This window comes from Lissotriton helveticus, chromosome 9 (genome assembly GCF_964261635.1).
Source record: "Lissotriton helveticus chromosome 9, aLisHel1.1, whole genome shotgun sequence".
Taxonomy (NCBI): domain Eukaryota; kingdom Metazoa; phylum Chordata; class Amphibia; order Caudata; family Salamandridae; genus Lissotriton; species Lissotriton helveticus.
This window is the reverse complement of record NC_136070.1, coordinates 542,278,160-542,298,335: the sequence shown is the minus strand read 5'-3', so window position 1 is coordinate 542,298,335 and position 20,176 is coordinate 542,278,160. Positions and strand designations below refer to the sequence as shown.

The window sequence follows — 20,176 nt, the reverse complement described above, 5'->3', positions numbered from 1 at the left end:
GGTGAATGTATGGCATTATTCTGCATTCTGTCCATCAATTGTTGTTTTTGCATTTGTCACCCCGAGTGGGATGGGTATGCTCAGACGTGAGTCCCATGCTCTCCACACCACTGGAGTCAAGCTATCCAGGCTGATGAAGGCTGATAGCCAGAAACTGGTCTTTGGATGCTTGATTCCGGTCCAGGAAAGAAATGGCTTGGCAGTTCGGGCTGGACCGTTCCCATAAGGCACAGGGTCAAGGCTGTTTGCATATGGCCATGTCTGACCTGGGGTGGTGTGGAGTGCAAAAAAACGATGGATTTAGGCCCAGATCTCTGTGCTGGAGTGAATGTATGACATTGTTCTGCATTCTGTCCATCAATTGTTGTTTTTGCATTTGTCACCCCGAGTGGGATGGGTATGCTCAGACGTGAGTCCCATGTTCTCCACACCACTGGAGTCAAGCTATCCAGGCTGATAAAGGCTGATAGCCAGAAACTGGTCTTTGGATGCTTGATTCCGGTCCAGGAAAGAAATGGCTTGGCAGTTCGGGCTGGACTGTTCCCGTGAGGGACAGGGTCAAGGCTGATTTGCATATGGCCATGTCTGACCTGGGGTGGTGTGGAGTGCAAAAAAACGATGGATTTAGGCCCAGATCTCTGTACTGGGGTGAATGTATGACATTGTTCTGCATTCTGTCCATCAATAGTTGTTTTTGCATTTGTCACCCCGAGTGGGATGGGTATGCTCAGACGTGAGTCCCATGCTCTCCACACCACTGGAGTCAAGCTATCCAGGCTGATGAAGGCTGATAGCCAGAAACTGGTCTTTGGATGCTTGATTCCGGTCCAGGAAAGAAATGGCTTGGCAGTTCGGGATGGACTGTTCCCATGAGGCACAGGGTCAAGGCTGATTTGCATATGGCCATGTCTGACCTGGGGTGGTGTGGAGTGCAAAAAAATGATGGATTTAGGCCCAGAACTCTGTACTGGGGTGAATGTATGACATTGTTCTGCATTCTGTCCATCAATTGTTGTTTTTGCATTTGTCACCCCGAGTGGGATGGGTATGCTCAGACGTGGGTCCCATGCTCTCCACACCACTGGAGTCAAGCTATCCAGGCTGATGAAGGCTGATAGCCAGAAACTGGTCTTTGGATGCTTGATTCCGGTCCAGGAAAGAAATGGCTTGGCAGTTCGGGCTGGACTGTTCCCATGAGGCACAGGGTCAAGGCTGATTTGCATATGGCCATGTCTGACCTGGGGTGGTGTGGAGTGCAAAAAAATGATGGATTTAGGCCCAGAACTCTGTACTGGGGTGAATGTATGACATTGTTCTGCATTCTGTCCATCAATTGTTGTTTTTGCATTTGTCACCCCGAGTGGGATGGGTATGCTCAGACGTGGGTCCCATGCTCTCCACACCACTGGAGTCAAGCTATCCAGGCTGATGAAGGCTGATAGCCAGAAACTGGTCTTTGGATGCTTGATTCCGGTCCAGGAAAGAAATGGCTTGGCAGTTCGGGCTGGACTGTTCCCATGAGGCACAGGGTCAAGGCTGATTTGCATATGGCCATGTCTGACCTCGGGTGGTGTGGAGTGCAAAAAAAACGATGGATTTAGGCCCAGATCTCTGTACTGGGGTGAATGTATGACATTGTTCTGCATTCTGTCCACCAATTGTTGTTTTTGCATTTGTCACCCCGGGTGGGATGGGTATGCTCAGACGTGAGTCCCATGCTCTCCATACCACTGGAGTTAAGCTATCCAGGCTGATGAAGGCTGATAGCCAGAAACTGGTCTTTGGATGCTTGATTCCGGTCCAGGAAAGAAATGGCTTGGCAGTTCGGGCTGGACTGTTCCCATGAGGCACAGGGTCAAGGCTGATTTGCATATGGCCATGTCTGACCTGGGGTGGTGTGGAGTGCAAAAAAACGATGGATTTAGGCCCAGATCTCTGTACTGGGGTGAATGTATGGCATTATTCTGCATTCTGTCCATCAATTGTTGTTTTTGCATTTGTCCCCCCGAGTGGGATGGGTATGCTCAGACGTGAGTCCCATGCTCTCCACACCACTGGAGTCAAGCTATCCAGGCTGATGAAGGCTGATAGCCAGAAACTGGTCTTTGGATGCTTGATTCCGGTCCAGGAAAGAAATGGCTTGGCAGTTCGGGCTGGACCGTTCCCATAAGGCACAGGGTCAAGGCTGTTTGCATATGGCCATGTCTGACCTGGGGTGGTGTGGAGTGCAAAAAAACGATGGATTTAGGCCCAGATCTCTGTGCTGGAGTGAATGTATGACATTGTTCTGCATTCTGTCCATCAATTGTTGTTTTTGCATTTGTCACCCCGAGTGGGATGGGTATGCTCAGACGTGAGTCCCATGTTCTCCACACCACTGGAGTCAAGCTATCCAGGCTGATAAAGGCTGATAGCCAGAAACTGGTCTTTGGATGCTTGATTCCGGTCCAGGAAAGAAATGACTTGGCAGTTCGGGCTGGACTGTTCCCGTGAGACACAGGGTCAAGGCTGATTTGCATATGGCCATGTCTGACCTGGGGTGGTGTGGAGTGCAAAAAAACGATGGATTTAGGCCCAGATCTCTGTGCTGGGGTTAATGTATGACATTGTTCTGCATTCTGTCCATCAATTGTTGTTTTTGCATTTGTCACCCCGAGTGGGATGGGTATGCTCAGACGTGAGTCCCATGTTCTCCACACCACTGGAGTCAAGCTATCCTGGCTGATAAAGGCTGATAGCCAGAAACTGGTCTTTGGATGCTTGATTCCGGTCCAGGAAAGAAATGGCTTGGCAGTTCGGGCTGGACTGTTCCCGTGAGGGACAGGGTCAAGGCTGATTTGCATATGGCCATGTCTGACCTGGGGTGGTGTGGAGTGCAAAAAAACGATGGATTTAGGCCCAGATCTCTGTACTGGGGTGAATGTATGACATTGTTCTGCATTCTGTCCATCAATAGTTGTTTTTGCATTTGTCACCCCGAGTGGGATGGGTATGCTCAGACGTGAGTCCCATGCTCTCCACACCACTGGAGTCAAGCTATCCAGGCTGATGAAGGCTGATAGCCAGAAACTGGTCTTTGGATGCTTGATTCCGGTCCAGGAAAGAAATGGCTTGGCAGTTCGGGCTGGACTGTTCCCATGAGGCACAGGGTCAAGGCTGATTTGCATATGGCCATGTCTGACCTGGGGTGGTGTGGAGTGCAAAAAAATGATGGATTTAGGCCCAGAACTCTGTACTGGGGTGAATGTATGACATTGTTCTGCATTCTGTCCATCAATTGTTGTTTTTGCATTTGTCACCCCGAGTGGGATGGGTATGCTCAGACGTGGGTCCCATGCTCTCCACACCACTGGAGTCAAGCTATCCAGGCTGATGAAGGCTGATAGCCAGAAACTGGTCTTTGGATGCTTGATTTCGGTCCAGGAAAGAAATGGCTTGGCAGTTCGGGCTGGACTGTTCCCATGAGGCACAGGGTCAAGGCTGATTTGCATATGGCCATGTCTGACCTCGGGTGGTGTGGAGTGCAAAAAAAACGATGGATTTAGGCCCAGATCTCTGTACTGGGGTGAATGTATGACATTGTTCTGCATTCTGTCCACCAATTGTTGTTTTTGCATTTGTCACCCCGGGTGGGATGGGTATGCTCAGACGTGAGTCCCATGCTCTCCACACTACTGGAGTCAAGCTATCCAGGCTGATGAAGGCTGATAGCCAGAAACTGGTCTTTGGATGCTTGATTCCGGTCCAGGAAAGAAATGGCTTGGCAGTTCGGGCTGGACTGTTCCCATGAGGCACAGGGTCAAGGCTGATTTGCATATGGCCATGTCTGACCTGGGGTGGTGTGGAGTGCAAAAAAACGATGGATTTAGGCCCAGATCTCTGTGCTGGGGTTAATGTATGACATTGTTCTGCATTCTGTCCATCAATTGTTGTTTTTGCATTTGTCACCCCGAGTGGGATGGGTATGCTCAGACGTGAGTCCCATGTTCTCCACACCACTGGAGTCAAGCTATCCTGGCTGATAAAGGCTGATAGCCAGAAACTGGTCTTTGGGTGCTTGATTCCGGTCCAGGAAAGAAATGGCTTGGCAGTTCGGGCTGGACTGTTCCCGTGAGGGACAGGGTCAAGGCTGATTTGCATATGGCCATGTCTGACCTGGGGTGGTGTGGAGTGCAAAAAAACGATGGATTTAGGCCCAGATCTCTGTACTGGGGTGAATGTATGACATTGTTCTGCATTCTGTCCATCAATAGTTGTTTTTGCATTTGTCACCCCGAGTGGGATGGGTATGCTCAGACGTGAGTCCCATGCTCTCCACACCACTGGAGTCAAGCTATCCAGGCTGATGAAGGCTGATAGCCAGAAACTGGTCTTTGGATGCTTGATTCCGGTCCAGGAAAGAAATGGCTTGGCAGTTCGGGCTGGACTGTTCCCATGAGGCACAGGGTCAAGGCTGATTTGCATATGGCCATGTCTGACCTGGGGTGGTGTGGAGTGCAAAAAAATGATGGATTTAGGCCCAGAACTCTGTACTGGGGTGAATGTATGACATTGTTCTGCATTCTGTCCATCAATTGTTGTTTTTGCATTTGTCACCCCGAGTGGGATGGGTATGCTCAGACGTGGGTCCCATGCTCTCCACACCACTGGAGTCAAGCTATCCAGGCTGATGAAGGCTGATAGCCAGAAACTGGTCTTTGGATGCTTGATTCCGGTCCAGGAAAGAAATGGCTTGGCAGTTCGGGCTGGACTGTTCCCATGAGGCACAGGGTCAAGGCTGATTTGCATATGGCCATGTCTGACCTCGGGTGGTGTGGAGTGCAAAAAAAACGATGGATTTAGGCCCAGATCTCTGTACTGGGGTGAATGTATGACATTGTTCTGCATTCTGTCCACCAATTGTTGTTTTTGCATTTGTCACCCCGGGTGGGATGGGTATGCTCAGACGTGAGGTCCCATGCTCTCCACACTACTGGAGTCAAGCTATCCAGGCTGATGAAGGCTGATAGCCAGAAACTGGTCTTTGGATGCTTGATTCCGGTCCAGGAAAGAAATGGCTTGGCAGTTCGGGCTGGACTGTTCCCATGAGGCACAGGGTCAAGGCTGATTTGCATATGGCCATGTCTGACCTGGGGTGGTGTGGAGTGCAAAAAAACGATGGATTTAGGCCCAGATCTCTGTACTGGGGTGAATGTATGACATTGTTCTGCATTCTGTCCATCAATTGTTGTTTTTGCATTTGTCACCCCGAGTGGGATGGGTATGCTCAGACGTGAGTCCCATGCTCTCCACACCACTGGAGTCAAGCTATCCAGGCTGATGAAGGCTGATAGCCAGAAACTGGTCTTTGGATGCTTGATTCCGGTCCAGGAAAGAAATGGCTTGGCAGTTCGGGCTGGACTGTTCCCATGAGGCACAGGGTCAAGGCTGATTTGCATATGGCCACGTCTGACCTGGGGTGGTGTGGAGTGCAAAAAAACGATGGATTTAGGCCCAGATCTCTGTACTGGAGTGAATGTATGGCATTGTTCTGCATTCTGTCCATCAATTGTTGTTTTTGCATTTGTCACCCCGAGTGGGATGGGTATGCTCAGACGTGAGTCCCATGCTCTCCACACCATTGGAGTCAAGCTATCCAGGCTGATGAAGGCTGATAGCCAGAAACTGGTCTTTGGATGCTTGATTCCGGTCCAGGAAAGAAATGGCTTGGCAGTTCGGGCTGGACTGTTCCCATGAGGTACAGGGTCAAGGCTGATTTGCATATGGCCATGTCTGACCTGGGGTGGTGTGGATTGCAATAAAACGATGGATTTGGGCCCATATCTCTGTACTGGGGTGAATGTAGGACATTGTTCTGCATTCTGTCCATCAATTGCTTTTTTTGCATCCGTACGGACAACGCAACAGCCATGCATTATGTGAAAAAGCAGGGAGAAACAAGGTCTCATCTGCTATCCAAGGAAGCTCAGGAGCTTTGGGAGTGGAGTATCCAACATCAGATCTCTTTTTCGGCGGAGCATCTTCCGGGTGCCCTCAACAAGACTGCAGATAGACTAAGTCACCTCAAATCGGTGAGCCACGAGTGGGAACTAGACAATCGCACTCTGGAAGGAATTTTCAATCTCTGGGGCACTCCGTCCATAGATCTATTTGCCACCCCAGAGCACAATAAATGCCGATTCTACGCAAGCAAGGAACACCATGAGGGATCTTTGGGTAATGCGCTTTCGATGGCCTGGTTAGTCGCCTTTGTTTACGCTTTTCCTCCGATTCCACTAATTCCAAGGCTTGTCACAAAGCTCAAAGCGGAACCCTGCAGGATGATTCTGGCTGCCCCGCCAGTTTTGGTTTACGGAGCTTCTCCTGCTCTCCCTGGATCATCCAATCTGCGTCCAATTGCCTCTCTGTTGACGATGTCCCAGGGCCAAGCGGTACATCTGGACTTGAGCTCGCTTCAGTTAACAGCGTGGCTACTGAGCACAGAGAATTTCAAAATTTAAATATCTAAGAAGAATGTAGAGAGGTGCTAGCTCAGGCCCGTGCACCAAGTACGAATAAGACCTGTTGCTTGAAATGGAAGCGTTTCTGCCTGTGGTGCCGGCAAGAGAACATTTATCCTTATTCCTCTGCTCCTCATCAAATTTTAGCACACATTTTGACTTTAGCTAAGTCAGGTCTCGCTCATTTCTCTATCAAAGTACACCTGGCAGCTATCTCTAGATTCAGACGAACTTCTTCTGGTCCTTCTCTCTGGTCGGCAAGAATCATAAACATTTTTTTAAAGGACTTTTTAGAGTTTTCCCACCAGTTAAACCACCACCACCTCTGTGGCAGCTCAACTTAGTCCTTACTCAACTCATGAGGCCGCCTTTTGAGCCAATTCAAAGGGCGGACCTTAAATTCCTCACTTGGAAAGTGGCCCTCCTTCTCGCTTTAACATCAGCCAGGAGGGTAGGTGAACTACACGCTCTCATGACCAAGGATCAGTTCTTGCAGTTTAAAAAGGACACTCTGATTCTGAGGACAAATCCCCAATTTTTCCCGAAAGTCCCTTCTGACTTTCATTTGAATGAACCAATCATTCTCAAGTCCTTTTTTCCTCGACCCACTACTCCAGCGGAAAGGAATCTTCATTCTTTGGATGTTCAAAGGTGTTTAAAATTCTATCTCCAGCGCACCAACGATTTCAGAAGATCTACACAGCTCTTTGTTGCTTTCAGTGCCCCTCGCAAGGGTTTCCCTCTTTCGAAGCAAGGGGTTGCACGATGGATTGCCAGCGCAATCCAATACTGTCACCAAGCGGCCGGTAAGCCCCTATAAGGGCGGGTCTGGGCGCACTCTACAAGATCCATTTCTTCTTCTCTCTTCGCAGGAGTGCCTATCAAAGACATTTGCAGGGCAGCAACATGGAGCAGTGCCCATACTTTCCCGAAGCATTATTGCTTGGATGATTCCTCGCGAAGTGATGCTGCAGTGGGACAAGCAGTCCTGAGGAATCTCTTCCAATAATCGGTGAGCTTTCCCTTCTAACCCTCCTTCCTGTTATTGCTTTTGCACATTTCGAATCTAACGAGATGTTTTCTGACTACTATTTTGGTAACTGTTATCTTTTATGACGATATACATCTTGCAAAGTTATACAATGTATTATTACACAAAATGTGCGTTTGCTAACTGCTAGCTATTCTGATACAAGCTATGGGAATCTATGAAAGTTCCAATACTGGAGTAAAAAAACAAGTTACTTACCTGTAACTTTGGTTCTCCAGTATTGGTAACGTTCATAGATACCCATGCGCCCACCCTCCTCCCCTGGGAAAGCTCAGCTTCTAGCATCTTCTGTTATACTGTTATACAACAGCTACGAAAATCTGAGGCTCTCTCAGGAAGGTTCTGTGGGGGGAGGCTGTTCTGATTCGCTGTTCAGTGTTTTTGATCTCTTTTACATAAAGAGGTGGATATGCTACAAAATGAGATGAGGCCTAGGCCTTTTTTCTTTTTTGTACCTACTGCTATGGTATTTTTTATTTACCGGTGACTCCCATTCAGCGACGTGGAATCATACAAGCTATGGGAATCTAGAAAAGTTACCAATACTGGAGAACCAAAGTTACAGGTAAGTAATTTGTTTTCTTCTGTGATATGTATTTGCCAGTAAGGATATGTATGAGTTTATTTGTGACGTGCACCCCTAACTGACGTGCTTGTTTCCCTCTGTATTTCCTGATTGTGGTATGTTTGTGCATGTCTGTTTGTCTCTTTCAGGTATATTTGTGTTTGCAAGAAGTTGCTATTTCTATTAGCTGTTGTTATGGTTTTTCATCTGTGTGGGGATCTGCAGTGCTTTAAATGCACAGGTACTAACTATTAAGTACTCCGTGCCTGCACTTCATTCATTTGGAAGGTGTAGAAGCTGAACTTCTCAGTACTGCTCCAGTGCTTTCAATGGAATGCTGCTACCGGAACTTCTGAGCAGCAAACTGGTACTCTGGGGCATAACGTACCTGCACTTTGATATTTCCATTTCATGCTCTGGGGATCTGTTTAGTGATGTTAGTGTGTTCAAAAGAGAGAATGAGAGAGTGACAGAGAGAACTAGGGAGAGAGAAAGGGAGAGTGAGAGAAAGGTATATGTGTCTATGTGATCACACACCTGTGTGTTTCTTTTTTATGTGATTCATGCTTGAGTCCATGAAGTGTGTGTTTGCATCTGTGTTCATGCACTCATATGTGTGTATCTTTGTATGAGAGAATGAGGCGACCACGTGACCATTTAGTGTTTGTTTTGATGTTAGGTCTCTATTTTAACGCTAGTTTTTATAATGATTATTTGTGAGGGGTGTATTGTGCCTTTTGTCGCTGATGAAACCAAAACGCAGACAAAAGCACAGAGCTTGTCTGCGTTTTGTTTAGGCTGTACATTTGTCTCTGTTTATATAATATTGTAGTAATCTCCTAGTATCGATAATCTTTGAAGCAAATTTGCGAGATAAAAGTCAGTACCTCTTTTATAAAACCCATATCTGCAAGCGATGGCCATTTATTTACAGTATCATTTGTGGTTTTACTTTTACGAAGAGGAAGAAGGGCAGCCATTGTAGAGCGTGAGTACGGTTACATATGTTAAGGCACCCGCTGATTCTTACAAGTGGTACGAAAGGGGGCTTGACTGATCACGACACTTCATCACCGTACATGCTAACATGTTCGATTCAGACTGGAGACTCTACATTTTTAAAGCCAGAAATGGCAGTATTTTAACTGTCTCCCACCGAAAATTGCCCTTATTCCAGTGTTAGTTTAAAAGAAAATAATGTATTTGTCATTTTACAGATTACAGCCAAGCAGTATTCAGTACACAACGCAATCAATAATACAAGTATCACAGATAATAGCAGTGTGTATACCTCCGAATAATATCATGACTTGTCAAGACTCTCAGATGACTGATCAATAATAAACCTACAAACCCATAGCTACTCCCAACTTTCCTCCACCCTCCCACCTCCCCTCCTGAAAACTCCGCTGCCAGGTGCGAAATAAGAATTAGTAAGCAACTGTACAGTCAACAGAATAAGGTCTCTTAGAGCATATGCTGCGTTTCACCATCAATACCATTAGTTTCGACATCAGGGCAGTAAGTTAACCATGCGCCTAAGTGGGGGAGCGAAAAGTCTTCAATACAAGGTCATAGAACAACTGTGCCCATAGCGGGTTCATGCCAGGAATCACACTTCTCAGAGCATATCAGGATGTGCTAGCATGTACGTCGTAATAGGGCTCCAAAAGTCTTTAGGGCGGGAGGCTTTGAGCAACTCCTCCTCGTACGTATGTAGCTTCTCTCTGCAGTACGACAAATCCGTGAGCCACTGTTTGACAGTGGGGGCAGCTATAGCACCCCATCTCCTTGCCACGACTCTCTTAGCCATCAGGGTAGAAACAGCCACTAGGCGTCTATTAGGAGGCTTCAGCTTCTTCGCATAACCCAAAAGGCACACCACAGGCGTACAGGGCACCAGCTCAAGCACCACTTCCGACAAGATTCGCGCCACCTCCGTCCAAAACGCAAAAACTTTCCCACAGGACCAGGCAACATGGTAGAAATCAGCATCATACGCTCCACATCGCACACACCTTGCCGACTCCCTCAGCCCATACCTATAGAGCTGTAGTGGTGAGTAATATACTTGGTGCAAAAATTGGAAATGTATAATCCTAAGGTTGCAGTTGGCTGTGAGTCGGCCAGTGGTTTGGCAGCATGCGGACCACACGTTCATTGGGAGTGGAGTGTCCATCGCTGATTGCCAGCGTCTACGTGATGGATGATCTTCGAACTCCTGCTCTCGCTGGGAGGCATAATAGAGCCGCGTGATGAGACATTTTCGACTCATCCCAGCCAGCATTGCCTGCAGCGCCCAGAGGGTCACCGGCTCCTCCGGAAAGTTCGGATACAGAGATAGTACAGCCTGTCAAACCCTGACATACACTATATCGGAACATAAAGGACCGGGTGACGTTATTTTGGGCCTCTTCTATGGTTTTGAATCTGCCCTCTGTATAGAGATCTCCCATTTTGGTGATGTTTGCAGCTGCAAGCTCCTTCAAGGCAGCGGGCTCCTGAGCGGCGGAGATTCCCGGATGCGATGCGATAGGCAACAGAGGGGCATATAAATAGGGGACCTGAGCTCTAGCAGCCAGTGCTCTCCAAGCCCAAGATGTGCACAGTGGGGGGTTAAGTTCTCGTCTAGGCCCACCGGAGCCGCCCGAGAGAACCATACCTGAAGGGGATGGACAGCATCAGCCTCAATAGCAACATGTGGCTGGAAGCACTGCGGAAAATGCCAGTAATGGGCAAAATGTACCTGCGCACAAAGGTAGTACAAGCGAAAGTCAGGAGCTTCAAAGCCACCCCGCTCATATAGTTGCACAAGTAGATCCCATCTGCAACGAGATTTTTTACCCCCATACAAAGGTAAGGAGTGACGACTGCAGCGCTTGAAAGAAGGATATATTCAGTTTTATCGGAATGTTGATGAAGAAATACAGCATCTTAGGTAGGAACACCATTTTTACCACCGCAATCCTGTCTGCTAGCGACAGGGGAAGACGTGCCCATCTTACAGCTCGTTCCGTTATACGCATAACGGCGCGTCCATAATTTTCCGTAATCACCACAGCGGGATCTTTATGAATCATTACCCCTAAATATTTTACCGGATCAGAGGTCCAGTGCCACGGGAAAAGTCAATCTCAATCTCCCTCGTGTCCTTCGTCAACGGGAAGACCACAGACTTGGCCCAATTAATGCCCAAGCCGGAAAACCTCTCGAATTGAACATATTCATTCAATAAGGGCGACAGGTAGACCGACGGTTCCCAGACATAGAGCAGCATATCATCCGCATAAAGCGAGACAATAAGCGGACGTTGCCTAAACCCCAGAGCAGCAATGGAATGCTTTTGACGGAGCTTGCACGCCAGGGGTTTAATCACCAAAGAGAAGAGTATGGGCGACAGGGGGCACCGCTGTCGCGTTCCCCTTTCTATTGGAAATAAGGATGAAACCCTGCCATTGACACAGACTCTAGCTACCGGACTGTTGTATAAAACTCGGATCCATTGCACAAAGAAGGGGGGAAATCCCATTCTGCTGAGAATATTGAACATATAGGACCAGTGGATAGAATCAAACGCCTTTGCAGCGTCTAGAAGCACTGCAACTGCTTGAGCGGTAGGATCAAAGTAATGTAATGTAGAGAATAGCGTGCGGAGGTTGTACGTGGTGGACCTCTCCGTCACGAAACCCGATTGGTCCGGCAAGACCAGCAGGGGTACCAGGGGTTGCAGTCTGATATCGATCATTTTAGCTAATATTTTTGTATCAATATTAATGATGGAGAGTGACCGGTATGACCCGCACTGATTAGGGGGCTTGTCCTGCTTTAGAACGGTGACCAATAAGGCTTCTCGTAACGACGGCGGCAAAATCCCATCACCATAGGCCTCCGCGTAGACCTCAAGCAGCCGCGGGGCTAATAAGGTGGCATACGTTTTATAAAATTCGCTTGGCAGACCATCAGGTCCTGCCGCCTTGCATGTAGGAAGGGACATTATAGCTTCCCGCACGTCCTCTTCGCCGAACGGCTGCATCAGGTACTCACGATGTGCCCGGGACAACCAGCCCAATGCCACATCATCCAAGTAGTCATGTGTTTCCGCAGTAGAAGGGGAGTCTCTGGCGGCATATAAATCTTTATAAAAGTTAAGCACATCACAAAGTGCTTCCATTGAATAATGTGATTCCCCTGTGTCGTCAATGAGCTCAGTTATGAGCTCCTGGCTTTGGGGCTCGCTCAGTTTCTGTGCAAGGGAGCGGCTAGGCCTCCCACCTTCACCATAATAACGCGCAACTCTATGCCTAGAGCAGTGCCGTATTTCCTGGTCAACTGTATCGTTATGTTCAGTGACAATATCACGTATCCGGGCCAACTTATCTGCAGTTGTGTCAACATCAAAGGCACGCTCCAGGACAGAGATGTCCTCCGCCAACGTCCATATCCGACGCCGGAGATCCCGTAGCAACCCCGCTTGCACGCCTATGCTTGCCCCTCTGATGGTGACCTTGAAGGCTTCCCATAAGACCCCTGCATTATCCACTGTGCCCTCATTTTCCTTAAAATAGTTCGCAATCGCCTCCTCAATAGTTTGTCTAAACACTGGGCCCTTGAGTTCCGACGGCTGAAGCCGCCAAGCATACTGTGGTACCTCATAATTCAGCACAAACAGTTCCTTAAGGACTAGGGAATGATCAGAAAGTGTTCTGGCCTTGTGTGTCACCGTCTTGACCCAATGGCTCACCGCACAGGAAATCAACCAATAATCGATGCGGGACCATGAGCCTCGCCCTGAGGATACACACGTACTCTCACATGCTTCCGGGTGACGCAGCCGCCAAACATCCTGCACATGCCCAGCATCAATAAGGCCGCACAACACCTTCGCCGCACTCTTCTGCCGACACGCACCTGAGCCATATCGATCCTTGGTATCATCCAGGTACACATTAAAATCTCCCCCCAAATATTTTCAGCAGGAGGAAACCTTAAAATCCTGCGCCACACATCCGCAAAAAAAAGCCGGATCATCCACATTCGGTCCGTAGATATTCACTAATAGCACACTCTCTCCTCCCAGTCGACCATGCAGCAGAACCACCCTGCCCTCATCATCTGTGTCTGCCTTGATGAACGTTAAGGGGACTCCTTTCTTCACCAATGTAATCACCCCTCTAGCATACATTTTGCACCGAAGTAGCAGTTAGGTGCGTTTCCTGCAAGAACGCAACATTCACTCCCATATGATCCAAGCCTGCGAACACCATTCTGATCTTCCGTGGATAATTCAAGCCACGAACATTCCAAGTAGCAAACTTGATGGAACTACCCATTACCCAGTGGCAAGGAGATGTGGCAGCAAGCATTGTATTTGCGGCATAGAGACCATAGATCACAGCATAAAATATACATCATAACGGAGCACCTGACAGCAAACAAAAAAATCGCATCCAACCCCAACTCCACCCCAACCCACCCACCACCCACTTCAGCACCCCAACTGTGCCAAAGCCACCTTTGAACCCACCCTACCCCCCCCCCCCCCAACACAGTAGGAAATATAGTGCGGGGTACACCCATACGCGGGGCGCTAAAGCACAACTCTCCCGCATAGCAGGAGTTGACCGAGCGGGCAATAGATTGACATCCCTGCTCCACTTGAAAAAAAGCCAATACACTATGACCGAAAACACAGGCCCATTGCGGTAAAAACTCCATGAAGATTACAGGCCCCAGGGTCAAGCCAATAGCGGGACAGCTGGAAGTCAAACAGATTGAATGGAGCCTCACAGAAGAAGTTGACCCCCCAGTATGTAAAGAAGCAAACAGGCAGGTAAAGCATATACTTCAACAGCAATATAACAGGTGAATAACGTCATCACCGCGCTCCCCCGATCACATGGGCATGAAGCCCAGCAATAGCATAAAAAGGGGGAAGCACGGCTCCAAATAGGCTCCAGGGGCAACACTAGACATGCATCTTCAATTACAAGCCGAGCACCTTAAATAGAGACTACGCTAATTTTCGCCACCAGGACTTCACAACTCAGCATCCCCATGCCCCTCCCTCCCGGAGGGCTCAATAGAGTACCGCCTCCTATACCAACAAGCACAGTCCCAGGGAAGGCACACGGTGGGGCAGATGAAACAACTAGTCTCCAAGTTAACTTCCCAGCCCTTCCTTAATAGCGCTCTTAGCTCTCCACGTCCCCCATCTCCTCTTCATCCTGTGTCCCAGCAGAGTCCCGCTTCCTGTGCTTCAGTTTCTTTGCATAATCCATTGCAGCCTTTGGGGAGGAGAAGATCTTGTTATCAGCAATAGCACCAATGCAGAGGCGGGCTGGGTATAGCATGGCATACGGGACTTCTTCCTTACGCAGAAATTGCTTCACAGTGCCAAACTCCCTACGCCCGGCCTGAACTGCAACTGTAAAATCCGGAACAAATTCGAGCTTGTTTCCCTGATGCGCAATTGTCCCTTTGTCCTTTGCCATGCGCAGAATGGCGTCCCTATCCCTATAGTTTAAAATCTTGGCTATTATAGGTCGAGGAGGGGCCCCAGGTACAGGTCGGGCAGCCAAAGAGCGGTGAGCGCGCTCAACAATTAACATGTTGGACATCTGCTCAGTTCCAGAAATGTCCACAATGAGTCGCTCCATATACGTCTCCATTTTGCCTACGTTCGTGGACTCCGGCAGCCCCGTGACGCGGATATTGTTGCGTCGGGACCACGCCTCCAGGTCCTCGTTCTTTGCTTGAATAAGGGAGATTACCTTTTCCATATTCAGCGCCTTATTAGTGACCGTGGATAGGCCGTCCTCCGTGGCCTTGACCCTCTGCTCCATCTCTCCCATGCGCGCATTCTGCTTCTCAAGCTGGGAGGACATATGGTCAAGTCTATGATTGACCGCCGTCATAGCACCTTCAATGGACTGCAGTGTCCGCTGTAGGGCCACCAAGGTGGCCTCCAAGGTGGGAGACTCTCCTGCCCCCGCATCCGTCTCTGAATCTGCGAGGCCTTGGGCGGCCCCCTGGACTCAAAGGAGAGCTTTGGTTGAGTCTTGTCTGTCCGGCCCATGCTTTCAGGACCTGTCACGGAGCTGTAGCAAGGAAGGTGTGAGGCAACAGGGACCCCAACGCCCAGATCCCGTCCGGGCCAGAAGCTGCGCCCGGCACCCACAGGGCCCCAGATATCACAACAGAGGGACAGGACAGGTCTGCCAAGATCCCCACTGCAGGTAGCCTCGTGAGATCCTATGGCTGAAACTGACAGTTGTCCACCAGCCAAAAGGAAGTGCAGGCACGGTCCCTATTCCAATAGGCAGCTTCCTGCGCAATCACCAGATCTGGGCCCCACAGCACAGGGGCAGATCAGCAGGCCACACCACTCAATCAGCTAGACATCGGACAATCAGTCTCTGCCGCCCCTCCTCATCCAGCGCCAGCATCGACAAGCAGCTACTCTAGGCCGAGGATTCGTGGCCTACACCAAAGTCCCACACAGGAGCCGCCTCCCGATAGGCAGCAATGAGGCGCAAAGCAAATCTAGCGCCGGGGCGATCCCCACACTTCCCCCGGCGATTCAGCAGTGGCGCCTTCACAGCCCGCCCGCGCCAGCCGCAGCTCGCAGGACAGGGCCCGGCGCAGAACCCGGTACCGCCTCCGCGACCCCGGCTGCCACCAGGCCCCAGCCCAACTCACCACCACCAACGCCGACGGGCCGCGGCGTCTCCAGCAGGATTCCTCTCCGCCAGCACAGCTCTACATACTCAGGCGCGGAGATCGTAGTCAGCTGGCCCTCCGCACACCTGCACTCCCCGGTCCAGTGGTTCCGGCACAGCGCTCAGCGGAATGTGCTACACTGTTTCCAAGTGGAGAGACGATCGCCGCAAAGCTCCGATAATGCACAGCCTCAGATAGGGGGCCTGCGGAGCGGCTACAATCCCAGCAGGTAGGCTCAGGCGGGAAGGCAGGTCCTCCTCCCCAAGCAGGCCGCCATTACACGCAGTCTCGCGGTCAGATGGCGGACAGCGGCAGGCCGGTTGTCGGGGTCCCAGGAAGCCGCAAATCGCACGCTGTAATGCTGCAAGTCTCAGGAGGGCTGTATCGACCAACAGCCAGTATGGAAAGTGAGGGATGCAGCTAATATTTGGCAATGTTGGCTCGGTCAGGCAGAGCCTCACAGAGTTGCGGCCATCTTGCCATGCGCCCTCTAGCGCCCCCCCAGTGTTAGTTAATGGGTAAAGAAAATACATTCTCCCGATTTTTTTTTTCCCATTACCACCTTTTTTGCAGTTCTAGATAGAGCGAACTCGACCCGAAGGTATTGGAGCGCTTTAGATCGACACCAGACAGTTTACATTACACAATAAATGTTGGCATGTATGCAGGGCTTTAAGTGGGCCGGGTCTTGCCGATGCTGAAGTTTTAACAAGCATTTGCAAAGCAGTAGGTCTCGCATTTACACAAGTTTACACTATTGGCACTGTAATTGACAATGCCCTTTATTTATGTTTTAAAAAACAAAAATAATAGGCATTGTACTATACAAAGCCAATAGCTTAAACTCGCGTAAATGCGAGAACTAATGCATTGCAAATGCTTGTTTAAGTAATCAATCCTGATGACAATTCAGATCTATCAACTGCCTTTACTACTTCTGGTTCTTGTTTCTTTACTCATGGGATATTTAAGGAACTGGCCAAACTTATATCCTAGAAATCGCCGGGTCCTCCTGAATCCAGGAGCATAGACAACAATTTTTGTGGTTGTGGGGAAATTATCATGTTCACTAAAATGGTTAGGGGTTGTGGAATTTTACCTATGGTATGATTCTGAGGTCAGCATATTAGACCTACTCGACAAGTTCACCTCAGTACTAGTTGAGCTTGCATGTTTTCCTGATTGCCCTCTAGGATGACTTTTTATCTTTTTCTGAGCCTCTTTTGGTTTGGTGATTCAGTCGCAGGCAAAGTGTCCTGCTTTACCACAATTTAGGCACAGATATATGTTCTGCATCGTTCATTTTCATTACTAGATAATGACCCCTTGTTCTTCCAATTAGCTTGGGTTCTACTGAGTCCCTAACCTTAACATCAGTCTCCTTTCACTCAGATTGATCCAAAAAGAGCCTCAGCTCATTTCTAAATCAGTTGCTCTTATGCTGAGCAAGTCGATGATCAGGTCTAACTACTAGATCAATAAATTGCACCCAATCGGTAGGGGGGGTCATCTATGTAAGCCAAAGAATCTTTCAATTCATCTTTCAGCCCCTATAAAACAGGGATATGCTTTTTTCTTCTGGCCATTGCGTTTCAGTATGTAATTTGCGAAAGGTTTTCTTATAAGTAACTCCTTCCCCTGTCGTAGGTTTAAAAGCTCATTATCACCTACCTTAATAAACGTATGTTTGTAAATAAGTGTCGCATAGGTTCTTAAAACCTAGCATATTCGTGCAACAGTGGCTCGTTATTCTCAATGAGAGGTATTGCCCAATTTGCAGCATTACCATCTAGGTGGGTGATGATAAATGCAATGCGGGCTGTATCAGAGGAAAACTGCCCCAGTTTACACATAATTGCTGTTGACATTGTCTGCAGAATGCATTAAAGTTAGTGCTATCTGCAAAAAAGCACTCTAGAGGAGCCGACGAAGTGGGAGTAGGTGTATGCACAGTGCCATTAGTACAGGCTGTCCCCTCATTACATGACTGCTCTGTTGCCCTTGAATCAATTGTAAACGGCATGGATTGAGTGACAAATTGTTTATCCTTCTAAATGAATCCTGAATCTAACCAGAACGAATGATGTGGGGAAATTGCACCAGTTCATCCCTGAGGGTTTGAATTTCGTGGCGCAAGGCTTGAACCACACTCTACATCTCTCCAAGGGCCCTAGTTAAGATTACCATATTGGGAATTTCCTCACTGAAAATCTCTGGTAATGTCTGAACTATGTCCTGAGCATTTATCAGATTCCCTGGGTCCATATCTCCTGGGCAAAAAGGATTTAAGGGGCTTGGATTCTGTTGGACAGCTGACTAGGAACACTTGTCTGTAGAGAATATGCAGGACCCATCTGACTCCCAACACAGCACTCCACCAAAGAATGTATTACGTCAAAACAGACTCTGTCCCAGAAGTGAACGGGGTCTGGATAAAACAACAAAAGAGGCAATGACTGAACCTCTGGATGTTTGTCTGACTCACTGCTATGCACGGGACACCCAACAATCTCCCTTTTTGGGAATGCGCATTCTATGGTGCTAGAATGAAGAACTAGGAAGAAATAACATAAATCACATTAGTCATTGTGCCAAGCAACATAATCAATTTCTTGTAAACACCCCGAGTAATGAATCACACTTACAAAATAATTAAAACAGTAAACACGTATTATGATCTCTTGTGGTAAGGCGACACAAAACTCTTATATTGAGTCCTCAGTCGTGGTTCTAATTCTCCTCATTGAGCATATTACGCCATATGCTTCACAAGAATTTTGCTTTCTTTCAGCTTCACCGCTCTATCCTCTTTTGTTTGTTCATGGGAATGTCTCTTGTGCTCTCAATAGTGTCGTTATTCAGTTCAGGAATTAATGCACAAGTGCCGGAGTGTTGCAAGCTTGAAATGAAGAGATTCACGGAGGAGAAAACAAGAACAGTGCAGTAAAGTTGTTTTATTTGCCTTTGCTTTTCCTTTCTTTCATTCCAGAGTTCCAAGTGACACCTGCAGGACGGATCTGGATGTGCAACCACTATTCCAGGCGACTTCCAGAGCACAAGGAATTGCTGCCGTTCCTCAACGGTAGGTCTTTCTGTGATGCCAGGATCAGGGGAATTCTGATTAGCCGCTCGGAGATGTCTGCAAGTGCGCAGATATCGCCGGCCAGGCAGGATGCTAGATGAGGTAAGAGGGAGGGGTTCTGGTTCCAGGGAGATAGTGGAAAGTTTCTTCATGAAAGAAATGAAGCCAAGCACCCAACTGGCGTTTAACTGGAATTTTTATTATCAGTTCTTTTGTACTGGAGGGGCACGTAGTTAATTATACTTCAGTGGTTCCATATTCTAGAAGGGCATGTGTTTACTGTGCCTCACAGTTTCCAGAAAACACTTGTTTGCAGGCACATGGATAATTGCTAACATGTGTAATAAGTGCGGCAAGGAGGCTGATTTGTTAAACGAACTTCAGACGAAGGTTTATAAGGCCGCTTTCAATCTTCCAAAGTCTGCCTCTCCAGCTCAGGTCCGGCTGGAATTCGGCCTCCAGAACCTGAAATTCCGGGGAATGAGCGGCTCCCTTAAGCTATGTCATAAATTCCGCTCCGCCGATCCAGACACAATGAATAGTTTATGCTGGGAAGAAGTTAAATATCAGATGGATCAAGAAACACCAAACTCATGGGGAAGTTAATTGAGAACATCACTAGCTGAACTAGAAATACAAACAGCATGGGATAACATGGCAGACAGAGCAAGCATTAGTAAAGCTGTCAACGACGCAAGAAAGAAGAAATCATTTCTGGAAGACAAAAAAGTTATTTCCAAACGTGGGCATAGGTGGACCGTGATCAATTCTTATACATCTTTAAAGCTGCAAGCTTATTTAACAGCTCACTTTAACCTGCAGTTAAAAAAGAGCTTCACAGACTATCGGATGGGCTTGCACGATTCAAAAGACCTACAGCCATCTTGGAAAAACAAGCAGCGCATTGTCGATTATGTAGCTTTTTCAAGGAAACTTTAACTCACCTGCTATGTGCATGCCCAGTAGTTACTGACCTGAAAAGACAGTATTTAAAAAGCATTTTTAATTAATTAAAAATTCGCACATGCAGGCAAGCCGTGATACGCTGGATGGAAGGATCCTCTATAATCATGGCCTGCCGGGCAGTAAAATACCTGGCTGAAGTAAGGAAACTTTTACGGCAAGCTAATCTGGAGGAAAACAAAAATGGATGATCAATGTCGCATGGGCCTAGCCGTCTCATTTATGTAACAAACGGACTAAATAAAAAACTCATCAATAGATAATTTAATTAGCAGGACCTCAAAAGTTTGCTTTTA

The 20,176-nt window shown here is 48.1% G+C and overlaps 1 protein-coding gene across 12 annotated transcripts in view; it reads left to right on the top strand.

Annotated features, from left to right (window-relative positions):
• The window catches only part of LOC144781519 (uncharacterized), a 2,047,367-nt gene that overhangs the window by 430,015 nt on the left and 1,597,176 nt on the right, over positions 1 to 20,176 (top strand). For 10 of the 12 annotated variants that reach the window (XR_013601003.1, XR_013601004.1, XM_078660419.1 and 7 more), the window contains one exon: positions 18,825 to 18,917. The exons of the other annotated variants lie outside the window; for them this stretch is intronic. Coding sequence is in view for 8 of the 10 variants with exons in the window: in XM_078660419.1 (XP_078516545.1) it covers positions 18,825 to 18,917 (93 nt within the window). In the remaining 2 variants the exon portion in view is untranslated. The remainder of the gene's footprint in view (positions 1 to 18,824; positions 18,918 to 20,176) is intronic. 12 annotated transcript variants of the gene reach the window in all.